Consider the following 14,527-nt stretch of genomic DNA (forward strand, 5'->3'; position numbering starts at 1 on the left):
ATGCCAGCCTCTGGATTTAGCCTTGCTTTGTTTAGAAAAGTTTTTCTGGAATTATTTTCATTGTCTATGAAAAAGCGCTTAAAAACTATGCTGCAAATACAGCAGGAAAACAATTAGAACATTCATTGCGTGCAGTTGCGTGCGCTGCTCTGCTTTCACATCAGTAAGTAAATACAGATAGAAGGCTTCTGTGAGAAGCATTGACATGACAGCCTTCTTTTCTAGTGCTCACACTTTGGTAGCAGAAAAGTAAATTCGCTAGAATGTATAGGGTCTAGAATATATTTTGCATCACTGTTACACACAACAATCCGAGTTCTTGAGAAATAGGAAACGCGTACAGATGGAAAACAAGACGACAGCTAGTATTTTTTCCCGTCAGCCATTTCGCTTGTAATAATGGATTGAGATATCCACTGCCAACTAGTCTAACTAAACACTTTCACGTTAACTGCAGCAGAGGCGCATCCTTGCTTCATCGGCAACGGGGCCGATGATCCCATCATTATCGTCGTCATCTGGTATCACATCTTCCCCCCGATCTCTTCGCATCGTACGCAGTCGACGAGAAGGTAGCCCGGTGGAAGGAATAAATGAAACCACGCTCAAAACAGACCCAGCTAAGAAGCTCTAGCTGTTGTAGAAAGCTCTTACGAATATATTTGGCTCATTTCGACTGGTACATGAGCAGGATCTAACGCATTTTATTTGATATAGGATTTGCTAATAGGTTTTTAAACGTTACTCGGCATCTTTCGTTCTGACAGCTACTGAGAAAGTGGGATCTATAAATTAGTTGTCTATTACAGGAAAATTGTACTTATTTTTATGCTTCTGAAACCAGCCCATTTTGAAAAATTATGTCCAAATTAGGTCTTTAATGCAAGGGACGCTTTTACTTACATTCCCATGAAGTGTATATGTACATTTTGTTTGTTTCCATTCTGAACAACATACATTGCTTAATGTTCCTTAGACGCCGAATATGCTTACATTATGTTCACTTGTTTTTCACCTCTATAAAATGGATGTCAGAACTGCTGCTGTAAATAAGATATCGGTGACTAGCCAAACTGTAATCAAGCATGGTTTTAGCCCACGTAACCATTCCAGAATTGTGTACTCGTCTGGAAGAAGTAAACTTTGATTTACTGCTCGCTTGCTTTTTGTTTGCTTGATTATTATTAACTACCTAATTAATTAATTAATTTTCATTAACTTATTGATTGGATGATTTACGCAGACAAAGTAATGACAATCTTTCGTGACGCTTCACAAGTGCATACCCGCTTACTCACAGCAGTGCTGGTCGAAGAAGAAGGCTTTTCAGAGGCGGTTTCCTGGTGTTGCGGATCGGCCACCTCTGGAATGCGGCTCTGAGCATAGACGGTCACCATCTTTTCACCAGGTTCGTTACCCTGGCGTAATGGAGCCGTTGGGTTGGGCGACTCGAGAAATGCGTAGTCCAAGTCTCCTGCCCCACCATCTGTCCACCAAGGGCCGCGGACCTTGCATCCAAGGGATTGTACGGAACCTGATGGCAACGTTAAAAAGAAAAGTAAGCGATAAGTTTGAAGGAGTCTTCCTGCTGTGTCCTGCGTTGAGTTAAAACTTCAAGTCATTAGCGCTAGAAAAAAGATGTCGCGCTCAGGCCGGTTGCTTACGAACGTTTTGACAAGTGGACTTGTCTTTGTCCGAGCAAAGAGATTGTCATTGGCGGGGTTTAAATAGGGTCATCTTCCTAGACGACCGTATTTTTATTACGGCAGGGTGATCTTCCTGGATGACCTCATTTAAACCCCACCAGTAATGAACGCTTTGCCCAGACTAAGGCTACTGTACTTGTCACAAAAATTTCAAGCACCCTGAGGATTTCTCTGCCTTCTTCAGTTTGTGATTATCATGAACCACTTGATCAGTTTCTCTCTACTATGGACTTTGATCGGTTACGTTCATTACTACGAACTTCCCTTTACGATTCCGTGATTTCTACTATATCAAAAGTAAGCTTTTTTTTCAGACATTCGTACACGATAAGCACTATTTCGACGAACAAGATTCAGCCATCCACACTCACCATTATCGCAAGCGCTGAGTCTACTCGCAGTGAAAGGCCACTCCCGGCGATCTACTGACCCAGCCGCACTAGCCGTAGCGGCCCGTTTCATCGAGTTTAACTTCGTCCTTAATACTCCCGACACTTTATCCGTCTTCGTTTTCATGAGACAACATGTAAACGCCGAAGGTTGTAGCAAACCGCCATTCCCGCACCGCAGTCAACTACTCCGAGAAAATTGTGGGGAACTGCCAAATACACCGCCTGCGATTAAGCTCTGACTGTATGCTAACGGCACAGAGAGGATAATCCTCGTTTGTTGATCAGATTCCTAATATCAGAAATTAGCGGTGCCGAAAGTAAAGAAAACGCTACTTTTCAGTGGCGAATAACAAACCAGACTTTGCCTAAGCTAGGGGGCCTGTATTTGAGTTATATTGATATTTTTGAATATTACCATCGGCGCACAGACCGCATAGGTCGTGACGGCCTCCGACTGTGACGATCTACTGTTCAGACTGGAGCCTCGGATGCTCTTTGCGGTGACCGCTACGTAAGAACTGAAAATTGCTTAAGCAGATTACGACACTTCCCAGCGAGGCACTGGGAAAATTAGGCTTGAAAATTTAGGAATGCACCAGTTCAAAGCAGAGCAAGGGGAAGAACAACTCACCTTTTGGCGTTGGTGCCCGAGGCTTCCCAGAGGAACCGGAGGGACGTTCGCTACTGGACATGGAGCCCCGGCTTTTCCTCTCTATGGTTTCTGTAAAAATGTAGAAGGACATCTGTTAATCTTATTAAGCGCTTTAAAAAGTTAAAACTACATCACAGGAATAGCTTCGCAACCTATTAAATTCATTTAGTTGACATTCAGAAAGCCTGAAATTCGAGGTGCGTATGGCAGTACATGGCAGAGAACAGAAATGCGGAGGTTGATAAAATTTTGCCTCATTGACACACTGCCGCTGTTTCTCACAGTTTCTCCAAAAAATGAGCAAAAATAACGCATTAATCCTGCACGATAACAGTGTTGGCGAAGGAACAACAGCAGAAGTTTCCACTTACCTTCCGACTCCATGTTATTAATTATAAATGGCACCAGAATGAACACCGCATGGCACCACACATTCCCTAAGCCAGCCGAATTCATGTTGAAGCTGATAGGGCGTTTCTTGCGGCAAATTGTATCTGTGGCAAGTTACCGTGTGCGGAGACGTTATCGCTGGGAATGTGTGCTAACGACAGCGACGACCTCCTGTACATGTTGGAGCCGCGGATTCTCATTGCGTTGACCGCTGCGGAAGTATTTGTAAAAAGTTTTCAGCAAAAGAGGGCATTTAGGAGGAATGTACAGGCGCTGGTTTAAAAGCTGCACATCCGGATGTTTCAAGCAAAGTAAGGGGTACAACAGAAGACCAACACACAGTCAAGCACTGATGCCGGAGGCTTCGTAGAAGAACTAGAAGGCCCATCAAAGATACGGATGCGTCCGCTAGACCTGGCACCAAGACTTTTCCTCGGCGTGACCCCTATTAAAAGCAAAAGGTCATTTTGTCGAACTTTATCGGGATTTTTGGTAGGTTCAAATAGCATATCGATAACCGAAAACTGCTTATTTTTCAAACCTCCTTTCCACCTGCAGTTACCAACGGCACTAACAAGGAGAAAACTGGATAAGAAAAATATGGAAATTTAAGGCGGATAGTGCGAAAAGTTTGGTTGACGCGAACTTTATCGTATATAAGGGCATTAAGTAGGCAAGTGTGGTATGTGTGCTTGCAAAAGCGCATAAAAAGACAAGCGGACGAAGGATGAACATATAGACTCGCAACTGAAACTTTTTTCGCAACAGGAACACGTATAAATAGGAAAAAAAACGCCGAAAAACCGAAAAGCCGCAATCGTCACATGAGTAAGTTCTCACCCATCAGGTGATGGTAAGAGCTCAAGTACTATGTAAGACTGGACACGGGCTTTAGAATCTTCAGAGCCTGGCGCTCAACGAAGAACACGACGAGAAGCGCCGAACGATCGGTCGCTCGTGCGTGCTCTGGACTGAACGCGGTCTCTGTTCTGTGCCTGGACGGTTCGGCTGGCTGTTCGTGACGCTGTGCTTATTACTGTGCTGTGCTCTTATTACTGTGCCGTGCTGTGGTGTGCTGTATTAATAGTGTGCTGTGTTCTTATTACAACTAAAACAGAGTATCTATGAAACCCAAGTGAGGAGGCTAATAATTAAATCCCTACCTGTCGTTTATCTGTACCGATTTTGCTAAGCAGTGAGAATGCAAAAAGCAAAAAAAAGGTTCATTACTCTTTCATGATGATTATGTCGGCCAAGAAAAAATCGCTAAACATAAGGAATCACTCCACTGCTTGATTCTTGTTCTTTGTCGACAAGCACAAAAACGTTTTTTTATGTTGTTTCACGACCAATGGCGACTCAGGCCATGAAGGACGCTGGAGTCGAGGGCACCTGGCAGCGTAGTCTCCTGGAACTGGTGTCTACAGTGCGCAGCCGCTTGAAACATTTAGGCACAACGCTCCTGAACGCAAGTGGTTTCAATCTACATCGCTACACCTTCTACTAACCTAACCAGAATAAATTCTGTTGTGTTCTCCCATGCTGCCTGTCAATCAGGTGTGAGCTCTTTCCTAGAGAGTCATGGTGTGGTGGTAGTTTCTTCTATTCTCTACATGTGTGTGCATTCCGCACTTAACACAAAACAGCCATACACTGCACTTCGGAATACCCGTAGTTGTATGTGAGACAAGGTTCCTTATTCATTGTCTTTCTTACTCGAGAGCTACGAAGCAAACGATTAGTGCAGAAAGGTTTTAGCCATTAAAAAAATTCTTTACACAGCGAGGGCTCGCGCCCTGCACACACCATAAGGCCGGAACGACAATGTGGCGTACGTGGACGCAGCGGAATACCGACAACCCCGAGAAAAGCGTTTGCACTTATCGCGGTGAACTGGAATGGCGCCCAGTTTGCGGCCTTGTCGATAGAAACCACCTACCCCGAGACCGCGGATGAAGCGGCAAAAGCATTGTCTTTAGCGAACACGCGTGCTGATATTATATTCAGCGACTCCAAAACAGCCATTCGCAATTTCCCGAGGGGCCGTTTCACATCTACCTCACACCGCATCCTTCAAAACACAACCCTTCCGATTAGAGAAGTTGAATTGATCTGGGTCCCGGCACACTTGTCTAATCCAGGGAACGAGGCGGCTCACGCGCAAGCCCGAGGTTTCGTCGACCGGGCAGTGACCGCGCCCTCCGACCCGAACTTAACGAGGGACGGGTTGATCTCATTTCATGACATCACCCATCACTTTAGGCTCACCCCAGAAATCGTTAGCAAAAGCGCAGGAAGTTAACTGGCGCCGACTGCAAACACGCTCCTTTCTGAATCTGGCAGTGCTTGACCTCATGTACCGTGACCAGTACGACCCAAACTGCCATAAATGTGGTGAAAGAGCCACATGCCTGGCGCCGACTGCAAACACGCTCCTTTCTGAATCTGGCAGTGCTTGACCTCATGTACCGTGACCAGTACGACCCAAACTGCCATAAATGTGGTGAAAGAGCCACATACGACCACATTCTGTGGAATTTCGCAAATTATCCGCCTCCGGCGGAGTTGATACAGCTCCCTTCTCCCGAGCAGTGGGAGGCCGTGCTGGTCAGCTTGTACCCAAAGATTCTAGTACGGGCAATCGAGCGGGCCAGTGAGGTCACCGCCAGCCATGGGCTAGCGGCCATCTAGTATGTGTCTCCTGCAACCTGCTCTAGATGCAATAAATGTTTTACAATCCAATCCAATTGTCCTTAAAACACAGACCACCAGCTGAGGCAAGAGTATTCTACACGGTACATATTTGCATAAAGGCCAGAATACAGGGTCGTTGAGCTTCTTACTGAAATCCAAAATTTTACAAAGAGCGTGTATATATATATATATATATATATATATATATATATATATATATATATATATATATATACAGAGGCTAAAAATGACGTCCGAGTAAAAATCGTGTATGAAATGAACGTACGCCAGCAACACCTTTTTGTCGGCTCGAATTTTGTAAACTTCAGAGGTTGGGTGTTCGGATCCTACCGGCAGCATGTGCTTGCTTTTTCTTCTGCTTTATAATCATAATCTTGAGAGATAAAATCATTACGCTATTAATGTCCCATTAATCACCAGTATCAATAATATATCTCCTTTGAACATTCATTTCACTGACTGTTGGCTTTCTTCGTGCATATTAAAACGAGCCCCTTCACCCCTATATAAATAATTATGCGGTGGAGAATCACAGGTTAGGTAACGCTGCAGATGAGGATCACCGCCGCCGTGCACAAGCTCACCGCTCGAGGCCAGGGCATCTCCCACCAAGCCGCCCTGAGGCTATACAATGCCGCAGCTTTGGGGGCGGTGCTCTATGCTCTGCCGCTCGTCACGGTGCGCAAGCCGTGCTGGAAGAAACTCGAGCTGCAGCACCGCAAGTCCATGCGCGTGTGCCTAGGCCTGCCCAAAAACTCGCAGTGCGCCGCCACGTTGGCCGACGCAGGAGCGTGGCCACTTGAGCTCCCAGCAGCGCGCAGGGCACTGAATCACATCGACCGGCTTCACCGCGCACCGGACGGCGGCTCGCTGCTACAGCGTATGCGCTCGCACCCGCGCTCACGAATGGACGCGGTGATGCTCGAGTATGAGCAATCGACTCAAGGCCCTCCCACCTACGGCTCCTGCGCGCCCTGGCCTGCTGCCTCGGAGGTACAGCGAGAGATCGTCGGCATAGCGGAAAAGCGGAGCACACCTCTCTGTGCTGTGCAGCAGCTGGCCAGAGCCGTCATACACGAGGAGCTCCAGGACCATCTCCTTCGTGTACACCGACGGCTCAGTGGCCCGCGACAGCTGCTCCCTTGCAGCGGCGGCTACCATCCCCGCCCTGCGACTGCACAGCCAGCAACACGCAACCTTCCTGGGCTCCTCTACCACGGCGGCGTTGATGGAGATCCTGCTCGGGCTGGACCTGCTGCTCACCCTCGGCCCTCCGCCGCCCAGGAGTGCTCTGCCGTGCGACTACCGCGCCGCCCTCAGCCGCCTGCAATCTAACGGCCGCGGTACCCCACTAGTGCGGGAAATTCGCTCGCGCTTCGAGCGCCTCGCGCAGAGCGGATGTGCCGTGCGTGAAAAGTGGGTGCCCGGTCACTGCGGCATCGCCGGCAACGAAGAAGCTGACAACCTCGCGACCGCTGCACATCAACTACCTGCCAGCGATCTGCCCCTTGCGCTGGAGGACGTGCGTGCGGCCATCCACGACCTATCTCCGAAAGCAGCACCCCGACCCACGCAACGCAGGAGGTGAGCGCATCAACAGTATCACCGGCTGTCGCGCACTTACACGGTCACAATGTGTAATGATCCTCCGCGCGCGCATTGGCTGTGTGTGGCCAGGGGAACGACGGGAGCGTCACGGAATGGCGACGAGTTATGTGTGTGACGGATTCGGTGCAGTGGAAACACTTGAACACCTGCTCCTTCACTGTGCCGCGGTCGCCGATGCTCGTCGCGATATGCTTGCGGCCTATCGGGCACTGGGCATACTACCAGGCTCCCTCAAGACGCTATTGTGGCCGTAGGGCAGTGCGCGCACTCGTGAGCGAACCTTGGTGAGCCTCTGTGCATTCCTCGAACACATGGGCTTGGCGTCCGGTCTGTTCTCCGTCAGGTAGTTACACGCAGTGACCGAAAGCTCTGCGAGCTCTACCTCGAACGAATAATAACAGGACGCTCCACTCCAGTTGTAGCCAACACAGTGCTGTGCGCGCGTGTTTTAATTCTTCCATCATAGCTAATCACGCGCACATCCTGGACACATTTCTTATTGTGTAATAATTTGTATATACTACTTCTCCCTCTATCCTCTCTTCCTGTACTCTTGCCTCTTTCATTACATTTCGCCATTCTGCCTGCTATCCTTTATTTCCGCTGCCCCAGCTCAGGTACTTCAGCATCGATTGCAGAAGCCGGAAAATGCAATGGCAGTGCCCCGGCATGTAGAATGTACACGGAAGAAAGTTTCCATGGGGTACAACCTGCGGCCCGGAGCCGAGTCTCCGAGTCCAGGGTAAACGTGCCGAGGAGCATCCGTCTCGACGCGTTGACGTCCTCGTCTTCCTCTGGGATCACGGAGAGCTCTCCACGCTGTGCCTTTGACATTTTCCCCGGAGGATGCAAGGACGGCCTCCTGCGTTGAAAACGGCAATGGAGCACCCTCGTTTTTCGCCTCCAATGTCCAACTATGCAGTGTCGTGAGGGCCCACTGTGCTGTCTTGTGCAGGACTGCTTGCGCAGTGAAAGAGCCCAAATGTCCCCTTCAACGATGTGCAGTCGTTCAGTGTCGTGCACATCTACACTTAAGCGTTCAATCTGTGCCCGTGGAGTGGACTCGGGTATGCACTTGTGTGAGGCTCGTGCGGCGGGAAAGATCTTATTTCGTCGCGCAGACCAAGCGATCTGCGTTTCCTTCTGTGGGTGCGGCGGAGTATACTTGAGCTACTGCCAAAGACCCCAGCCTCAGGCTCAATTCGGAAAACAGCGACGTCCAATTTGATTGCTCACTACTTTATCATCCATTCGGCGTAGTAAGGTGCGAACTTGTTTTCAGCACGCTATACTTAATCTTAAAGTGATGGCTCGTGTTAAGCCTGGCAGCATACTAAATTCATTGCTGAGCCCCTACGCGGAATCCTTGGTCAATATTCTAACTTGGCTGCTCCAGTTAACATTAAAGCACAAAGCACTGTGTTCTCCCTTTCGATTGGCACACAGCCCGGGTACTATCGATATCCAAAAAGAAAGTGACCGTCTTTGCTTTAGTAACTATCGCCTCGTGACATTAATCTCTACTACGTGGAAATTTATGAAACACAATTATCAAACTTCAGTCACATTCTTGGAGAAAACTGCCTTGGTCTCATTTTAGCATGGATTCCGGAAAGAAGTTTCGACTGTCAGTGTACTGGTAAATACTATATGTGTATTAAGGCTGCTTTTTGGACAAACAGGGCACTGATTGACTGCCAAACAACGCGCAGACAGCACTGTCGGAAGAAAACACGCAACAGAAGCGCTAGCTCACAACAGCTCTACTCGTCACAGTGAAGTGAAAAAAATACACTACCTTACCGTGGTGCAAACACGCATTCATTGCACGTGCCATACTTGGCTCGCACTAACATATTCAAGAACTCGTTTAACCCACCTACTATCGACCACTGGAATGAACGCGCATTAGTAGTCTCTTCCACACTTGAACTGCCTTTAAACAACGTGTATTCAATGCGCTTTCTTGAAAATATTTGGTCTTTTAATACTTTGCTCTTTATTTGCAGTAGTTTCAAGTATTTTCCAAGCGGTCTTTGTTGTTTAATACATATTGTTCTTCGCTCATGATTTCGCTGTCTTACATTTCTTTTGCCCTGTGGGACGCCTGTGCTAGGACAAGGTCACCGCGCGCGAATCGCGGTGGGTAGGCAATTTTTTGGAAAAACAACAAAACTGAGGACACCGGAGAACACAGCAGATATCTACACGTACGCTGAAATTAGAAACGCCACTATTGGTAAGACTAGGGTCTGTGCGCCAGAACTTCAAATCAATGGCCAGCAAAGGTGCCACCTACCCGGAGGCTCCATCTAAAACACGAAATCGCTCGCCTTACGGAGAGCCGTCCACACCACAATCACCGCCACAGGTGAATTTGCGGAACGGAGAATTTTAAATCGCTATCGAATCGTAACTGGCTCATGCGCATCTATAGCAGAGCTGTCCGCACCAACTGCAAAAGATGCGGTGACCAACGACTTAAGGAAGAGACGTCGGAACAAACGGCAAAATTATATGGACACCGGGTCACACTGGCGTGGAGGGGGAAACGCAGCCGTGAAATCGGGTCTGGTTGATCAGACATACAACGCCCCACACCTCAACTTCCTGCCGAACACGGTAAATCAAAAACCATATCGAAAGCTTGAATGAAGGCTCCCCCGCAAAGCACTGATACACTACGTTCGCACCTAAATAAAAGCAGACAGCAGGCGCCGGTTAGCGGAAAGAACACAAGCGCCGGTTTTTGACACTGAAGCTCACTCGGCTACAAGAGTTCTTACACGAAGCTCTTGAACACGCAGCGTACACCCCGTACATACGCCAGAAATGTGCTCTTGCCAGACGGGAAACACCTGTGCACGACAGATGCAACCACTTCCAAGAACACTACAAAGGAGATCTCCAACATTTTATGTGGACTTGCCCATTACTCTCGAGGAAGAAAATTCATAATTCAGCACATATCGCATAACTGCATGGCTAACCTAGCAGACCAGATACGATCCAGCACCGAAGCACAACATGCCATCGCGGCACGTAGCAGTTCGAGCGGCCTGCTTCGAGTAGTGTAGCTGGCCGACGTATGTAAGACTTGCAGCTCTGAAGGCTATGAAAACGATCGACTAGAAGTCGCTTCTGCGCCTGCACCCCAAATCCTCCTAATTCCCCAACTGTGACCGAGAGCCATCCCTTCCTTGCGATTATGACTTCATTCATTTACTTCTATGTATTGCCCTCCTCCTTGGTCTTCAATTCATCCAGTACGTTTTCAATAAATAAACTGCACTTGGCTGGAGAGAAAGCCGACCACCACTTCCCGATGCCTGTTGGTCACGGACGTGGAAGTGCGACGGTGAATAATGGTAAAAAATACGCACCGGTCCTGAATGTCTGCATCGTCGTCGGCGTCGGAGACTCGGGCCAGAGTGAAGTCGACACCGGGATTCATTATCTCATCCAGCAAAGTCAAGGCTCGTGACTGGTACTGGTACATTGTGTGTGAGTGCTGCCTAGCCATTTTCAGCCACGTCTTTACCTGCACGGAGTGTTAGTAAAGAAAAGAGCTCTTTTTCACTCATAGTAGGTGTTCTTGGTCCATGGGGGGTTTAACGTCCCAAAGCGACTCAGGCTATGAGAGATGCCGTAGTGAAGGGCTCCGGAAATTTAGACCACCTGGGGTTCTTTAACGTGCACTGACATCGCACAGTACACGGGCCTCCAGAATTTCACCTTCATCGAATTTCGACCGCGCGCGGCCGGGATCGAACCCGCGTCGTTCGGGCCAGCAGCCGAGCGCCATAACCACTCAGCCACCACGGCGGCCTTATAGTAGGTGTACGTTGTCAGTTGTCAAAAGGCACAATTCTCAGTCACAAAGAAGGTCGTTAAACGGGGCCCTGAACCACACTCTCCTGGAACAGCAAAACGCTTTGGAAAAAAACAACGTCCTTTATGGAGCTCTTTTAGCCGGTCAAGGATGAATATAAAACGTTTATCTTTTGCAGCTTCCCCCAATTCGAATAATTCACCCTATTTCCCTTTCATCTAAGCTTCCGGTAACATCGCCGCTTATACCAAGACCACAGTGCAAGTGACGTTGCCAACTGCAACACAACTTGCACTAGTACTTCATTAAGCAAATAGTGGCGGATTACGGTGGTCGCGTGCTCCACACAAGTTTCGCGGCGTAAGGCGTAATACCCTAGTACAGCCCAAAACAAAGGCTTCAGCTAAATTTCTCTTTTTTTAGATTGAAATCCCAAGTTTTCAATTTCGTACTAAACTTTTGTGCAGCTTTAACAAGTAATTAAGACCTCCCCGAAGGGACATCGTTGTGTAATTTGGTGCTCTAACTTCGACAAACCGAGACAAACATTCCAACTTTTTGTCTTATGCAGAACAAACAAGTTCTTGTGATAGAAAGGTCGACTGGTACGGCCTTCCCCGCGAAATTGTTGCTACTACCTACCCATCTTCCTTTTTGCAACTTCTGTATGACCATTTTTTTCAGTAATTAGTTACCATGATCCTTACTGCATGTATAAGATGATCCTTACTGTATGTATAAGAACCCACCTGTTCTGTAATTCCCCTGTGGGGGACTTATAAGATAATAAACTAAACTGAACTGAACTGAGCCGTTCTAGGCAACCCTTCTTACTTAAGTGCGCACACTCAGAAGTCAACCTGGGAAACATTCACAGACGACAGATTCTTGAAAGCATTTACCCTGAAAGCCCACTTTGAGAACTTTCGTTTGCCAGCTCAAGAACTGCGGGTTTTAGATTATGGCATACATTAGCATCGCGGACACGTCTTGTTAGTTGAACAGCATAGTTTTCACAATGTGAAAGGCGTCATCCATATAACTATTGCTGAAATAAAGTCGAACAATCGTCTATAAAACCACTGCGGGAATGATATCCTGATTAACTTGTATGGCAAAAAAGAATAAAATATATTTAAAGGCCCTCAAAGGAATACTGAGACAACTACATTCAATTACTCTCCTCTAAAACACATCTGGCTATGTTCAGGTTGACTGGGCAGCAAAAAACTGATTTATCACCTAGGAAAATGGGTTTAAAAATCTTCCCGCCAATCGAAAGTTCACAGCTAAGGGCTTAGCTAACTTCTGCCAAACTTCGAAAAATGATAACCAGATCTACGAAGGCTTACCTTGCGCAGATTGATAAGCTATTGTCATCGCCAGGTAAGCGTATTTTTAAACACTCCTCGTTTTGCAATTCAGAGAGGTAAACTAGCCCAGTTTATAATCAATAACTTCAGCGAAAAAATTTCAGTGCAAGGTGCCGAGTGTCTCGAGAAATGCCCGTGAAGATTTTTTTCTTAAAAGAGACTTCCTAGTTTATTTTTTTTCGCTTGAAATACAGCATGCGAGATTTAAACATCACGTCCCTGTACGCTCTTGCATAGGGATAATATGTACCCTCAACCGCGCCCTAACTGCAGGAAATAAATTTCACAAAACTGTAATGGATAAACAGTTAGCCGGTCATAGCGTCAGTTATGCATGAGCGCGTGGTTTCAATTTCCTATCACGATCACAATGCTGTTGGATAGACGCTATCATGCTGGACAGAAATTGTTTGTGCTGGCCTATCTGAATACGTATGACTAGCTCTCATCGCAGAACCACGGCCCGCTGCGAAGACGAAAAGACAGGTAATTTAAATTTGTTAATTAGCAAAAAGGTGAATTAAATATATATTCACCTGTACAAGACGGCTGTGTGCGTGCTCCAGTAAAACCTTCGTCGACATCGTTCACTAAAGAGTGTTAAGTTAGGTAAGTTGTACTTAGCATGCCATTTTAGGTTACTTCAGCGCAAAAGGGATGGCTACAGAGGTATTTCTCTTAGTCTCGTCCTTTTTCGCGCTATAATCACTGAAAATGACACTCCGTTGATTTTCTTAAAGACTGTCAAAATCTAGCTCCAACGCATTGTTTATTTCGAGGAGCAGGAGAGACGCAGTAACACATGGATAGGAAAGACGTCTTTTTTTCTCGCACTACACTTAAACCCTTGCAACATTGATTCTTACCTGCGGCAAGCCCAGGTTGAACACCTTCTGCTGGCGGCCGTTGGACTTCTTTAACTCACTGATCTCTTTCTTGGAGGCCGCCAGAGCTCGTGCCAAGATCTTGTTCTTCATAATAACAGCGCGCAGTCTCTTCTTTAACGTGTCTGTTTAGGGAAAGGCGAAATATCAAGCATGTCGGCCTTTTTATTACAACAGCACTACCTCACAGGCGAAGCTGAAAAATCCGGGGTATGTGTGCCGCCTCAAGCTTTGACCTTCGACGTAGCGCCAGCAGCGGAGGCCTTGCGCATTTCCTCCATCAACGCGCGAAACCGGCACTCCACTCCGCCCCCTCCTCCCCGGCGCGCGGCTGCTGTAGCGGCTGACGATAAGACCATGCATGCGGTTACCTTTGAAGCGGTGTTGCCTTATGTGCTTTCGCACGTCCTACCCGAATTACCTACGTTGAAGCCGTACCATTTTTTTTTTATTTTGGGTGTAACCAGATCCCACGCCTATTCCAGCAAGGTGTGTTCAAATTACATTGAACTTTCGCAATGCGCTACAAAGTTTTCGGCGTGTTTCCCTCTAGATGGGCTGCACTTCGCAGAACAGTAAAGCTTCTGCTGAAGTATCAAACTTTAGGTAATCCCTTTACTTCAAGGTCGCTCCTTTCGGTGTTTATCCACTGGAAACTTCATCCAGAGCTAAGGAAGTAGACGCTGAAGAAGTCCATCTGAGAACAGGCATTTGAGCTAGTCGTTTGAGTGTTCGCCTAGCATGAGGGAAGTGCAGGGTTTGATCACCAGTGATACAGTGAGTACAAGCTTTCCTCTTACAGTTGTTTTGTGCTTAGATTCTTTACAGTGAAATACTTGAAAATAGGTCATTGACATAAACTTGAGTACACAAAACAGGGTAGCAGTGACCTTTACCGCATAAGACGAATTTCAGTCCCTTACAGATAGATTTTATGTCAAGGGAGGGTAATGTGACGAAAGGCCGTTTTTTAAG

At 47.3% G+C, this 14,527-nt stretch overlaps 1 protein-coding gene across 1 annotated transcript in view; it reads right to left on the bottom strand.

Annotated features, from left to right (window-relative positions):
- LOC144113464 (uncharacterized) overlaps positions 1–14,527 on the bottom strand; it is a 51,031-nt gene that overhangs the window by 35,019 nt on the left and 1,485 nt on the right. Inside the window, exons 3-7 of the mRNA XM_077646553.1 lie at positions 13,535–13,677; positions 10,847–11,004; positions 8,174–8,325; positions 2,730–2,819; positions 1,299–1,534 (exon numbers count right to left, since the gene is read on the bottom strand). Of these exons, the coding sequence (XP_077502679.1) occupies positions 1,299–1,534; positions 2,730–2,819; positions 8,174–8,325; positions 10,847–11,004; positions 13,535–13,677 (779 nt within the window). The remainder of the gene's footprint in view (positions 1–1,298; positions 1,535–2,729; positions 2,820–8,173; positions 8,326–10,846; positions 11,005–13,534; positions 13,678–14,527) is intronic.

Source organism: Amblyomma americanum, chromosome 1 (assembly GCF_052857255.1).
Source record: "Amblyomma americanum isolate KBUSLIRL-KWMA chromosome 1, ASM5285725v1, whole genome shotgun sequence".
Taxonomy (NCBI): domain Eukaryota; kingdom Metazoa; phylum Arthropoda; class Arachnida; order Ixodida; family Ixodidae; genus Amblyomma; species Amblyomma americanum.